Source organism: Salmo salar, chromosome 21 (assembly GCF_965601325.2).
Source record: "Salmo salar chromosome 21, fSalSal1, whole genome shotgun sequence".
Taxonomy (NCBI): Eukaryota; Metazoa; Chordata; class Actinopteri; order Salmoniformes; family Salmonidae; genus Salmo; species Salmo salar.
The window spans coordinates 35383459-35386608 of record NC_138311.1 but is presented as its reverse complement, the minus strand read 5'-3'; the positions used below and the strand labels follow the sequence as shown (position 1 = coordinate 35386608).

Sequence of the window (3150 nt, the reverse complement as noted above, 5' to 3'; positions counted from 1 at the left end):
TCTTTCTATTTTTGCCTGAGTGACTTCGCCAACAGAAGGCATTTCCACTCCTTTCCAACAGACGTCGCTAGCAAGCTTTGTTTCCACACAACAAAATATCAGCTCTATTTCCTGTTCTGCGCAGTGGCGTCGAAACAATAATGGCGGTGACTGATAAATCTACGAAAGAGCGGTTATTATCGGTACTGGACGATTTAGAAGTGTTATCCAGGTAAGAATTTATTATTTTCTCACCCGAATAATTGTTTCCTGAACAGCCATTCAAATGATCTAGTTTGTAGTTTATTCAACAATGCATACGTTTTGTGTTCTGAGTGTAATGTTACTGCTAGGCCTGTGGTTCCCAACTTGGCCTATCCACAAGGGGTTCTTGAGAAGACTCATGAGATCATGATGATGCACATGAGGGGGTACATTAGGTGTGCTCCAGGCAGAGCAAAATTCAGCTGGTGGTGGTACAGTAACCGAAAAATGTTGTGAACCACTGTTGTATAGGCTATAACGTCAGCCATGGATTGTGTATATATAAAACCCAATGTTACTCGTATTTCAGGGAATTGATAGAGATGCTTGCACTGTCAAGGAGCCAAAAACTCCCCCAAGGAGGCGAGGACACCCAGGTAACAGGCACCTGATTCAACCTAAAACTATATTTAAATGTAGCAACAATATCTGCTGTCCAAGCTATTCAAATAATTATAGATGTGCACCATACCTGAACATACCACTCAGATTTAGTTTGCATTTTGTGAAATAGGTTTTTGAGACTGCTTTTCTCCACACAATTTTGCGTCAATAGTAGTCTATCTTACAATGTGCAGTCGGTCAGAAGTCTGAATGCATGTGTTTTGCTGTGGGCAGATCCTGGAGCTGCTGGTGCAGCGAGACAGAGAGTTCCAGGAGCTGATGGGGGTGGCCCAGGAGCAGGGAAAGGTGCACCAAGAGATGCAGGTCCTGGAGAAGGAGGTGGAGAAGAGAGACTGCGACATCCAGCAGCTCCAGAAACAGCTGAAGGAGGCTGAACATATACTGGTGAGAATAGTGGAGCTGGAGAAGCATAACAAATCCTAAAGAGACTAAACAATGTGTCTCCTTTACTAAATTGGAACCCAACAACACATTGTTTATGGCTTTGATTCAACCTAACCTTTTTTACCCAAACCTCTCTCTTCTAGGCGACTGCTGTATACCAAGCAAAGGAGAAGCTAAAATCTATTGATAAGGCCAGAAAAGGTGAGCCTGATTTTCACAGCATTTGTCTGAGTAGCTGGAGAGCATTCTGATACATAAATACCACCAGAGATTATAGATGTGAAACTAAAATAACTTGTCTTTCAGGGAGCATCTCCTCAGAAGAGATCATCAAATATGCCCACAGGATTAGTGCCAGCAATGCAGTGTGTGCACCTCTCAACTGGGTACCAGGTTTGTCTTCTTTCTGCCCTTTTTTTGCTTTTGTTTTGAAGTCTTAGATACCCTTTCCCCCCAATCACTCCTCCCCCAGATCCTCCTTCCCTTGCATGTTCCTTCTCTCCAGACTGGAATTTCCTCTCAGTAGTGATAGTGGCTGAGGTTCAAATGCTCCCTATCACAGCAGTGACTAGCATTCACAATACTACAGTAATTACTCTTCAATCGACTTGATGATATATTCCTTATAACAGGTGATCCACGTAGACCTTACCCGACTGACCTGGAGATGCGCAGTGGAATGTTGGGTCACATGAGCAATCTGCCAACTAATGGCGTGAACGGACACCTGCCTGGAGATGCACTGGCTGCTGGCAGATTGCCGGGTATTCTTTTGTTGTATGTGTGGTTCCGTTCTTCTACAAATTGAGTCAACAGTTTTTTTTCTTCTATGGTCTGTGTGTTTGTGGACTATACTGTATAATACTAACCCTATCACGCAGCTCAAATACTCTTTCCTCCCTCCCCTCTTCAGATGTGCTTACACCCCAGTACCCCTGGCAATCGTCCGACGTCTCAGTGGGTATGCTCCCCCCGCACCATGGCAACGACTTTGGACTGGAGCCCCCCGGCCACAACAAAGAGAACGAGGACGACGTGGAAGCCATGTCTACAGACTCATCCAGCAGCAGCAGCGACTCAGACTGACTGGCTGAGTGTCTGTCTGTCTGTCCATCCGTCCATCAGCCCGCCCATCTGTGTGTGTGTGTATATCTGAATCATCAGCTGACTGTGTGTTGGGAATTGGACACTCCCACTACCTCGTAGAGCCAGCTATCCATCACACCCATAACCTATACGAAAAGCTAGAGTTTGATCACTCTGACCCTCTCTTTTCCCAGCTTGTTGATAAAACATTTGTACTAAATTATCTGTCATCCCCAATGTAATACACTATATATACTTTTGAATGTGGACACCCCTTCAAATTAGTGGATTTGGCTATTTCAGCCACACCCTTTGCTGACAGGTGTATAAAATCGAGCACACAACCATGCAATCTCCATGGACAAACTTTGTCAGTAGAATGGCCTTACTAAAGAGCTTAGTGACGTTCAACGTGGCAACATCATAGGATGCCACCTTTCCAACAAGTCAATTCGTCAAATTTCTACCCTGCTAGAGCTGCCCCTGTCATCTGTAAGTGCTGTTCTCTGGAGTGATGAATCATGCCTCGCCATCTGGCAGGCCGACGGACGAATCTGGATTTGGCGGATGCCAGGAGAACGCTACCTGCCCGAATGCATAGTGCCAACTGTAAAGTTTGGTGGAGGAGGAATAATGGTCTGAGGCTGTTTTTCATTGTTTGGGCTACGCCACTTAGTTCCAGTGAAGGGAAATCTTAATGCTACAAGATACAGTGACATTCTAGACGATTCTGTGCTTCCAACCTTGTGGCAACAGTTCGGGGAAGGTCCTTTCCTGTTTCAGCATGACAATGCCCCCATGTACAAAGCGAGGTCCATAAATAAATGGTTTGTTGAGATGGGTGTGGAAGAACTTGACTGGTCTGCACAGAGCCCTAACCTCAACCTCATCGAACACATTTGGGATGAATTGGAATGCCGACTACGAGCCAGGCCTAATCGCCCAAAATCAGTGCCCGACCTCACTAATGATCTTGTGGTTAAATGGAAGCAAGTCCCCGCAGCAATGTTCCAACATCTAGTGGAAAGCCTT

The 3150-nt window shown here is 45.4% G+C and overlaps 1 protein-coding gene across 2 annotated transcripts; it reads left to right on the top strand.

Annotated features, from left to right (window-relative positions):
• Positions 1-94: 94 nt before the first annotated feature.
• On the top strand, positions 95-2464 carry LOC100196131 (mediator complex subunit 4). Of its 2 annotated transcripts, none has more exons than XM_014165031.3 (7): positions 95-211; positions 554-620; positions 862-1032; positions 1176-1233; positions 1339-1425; positions 1665-1796; positions 1946-2350. In XM_014165031.3, the coding sequence occupies exons 1-7, from the start codon at positions 141-143 to the stop codon at positions 2116-2118; spliced, it is 759 nt and encodes a 252-aa protein (XP_014020506.1). In that variant the 5' UTR covers positions 95-140; the 3' UTR covers positions 2119-2350.
• Positions 2465-3150: the final 686 nt, after the last annotated feature.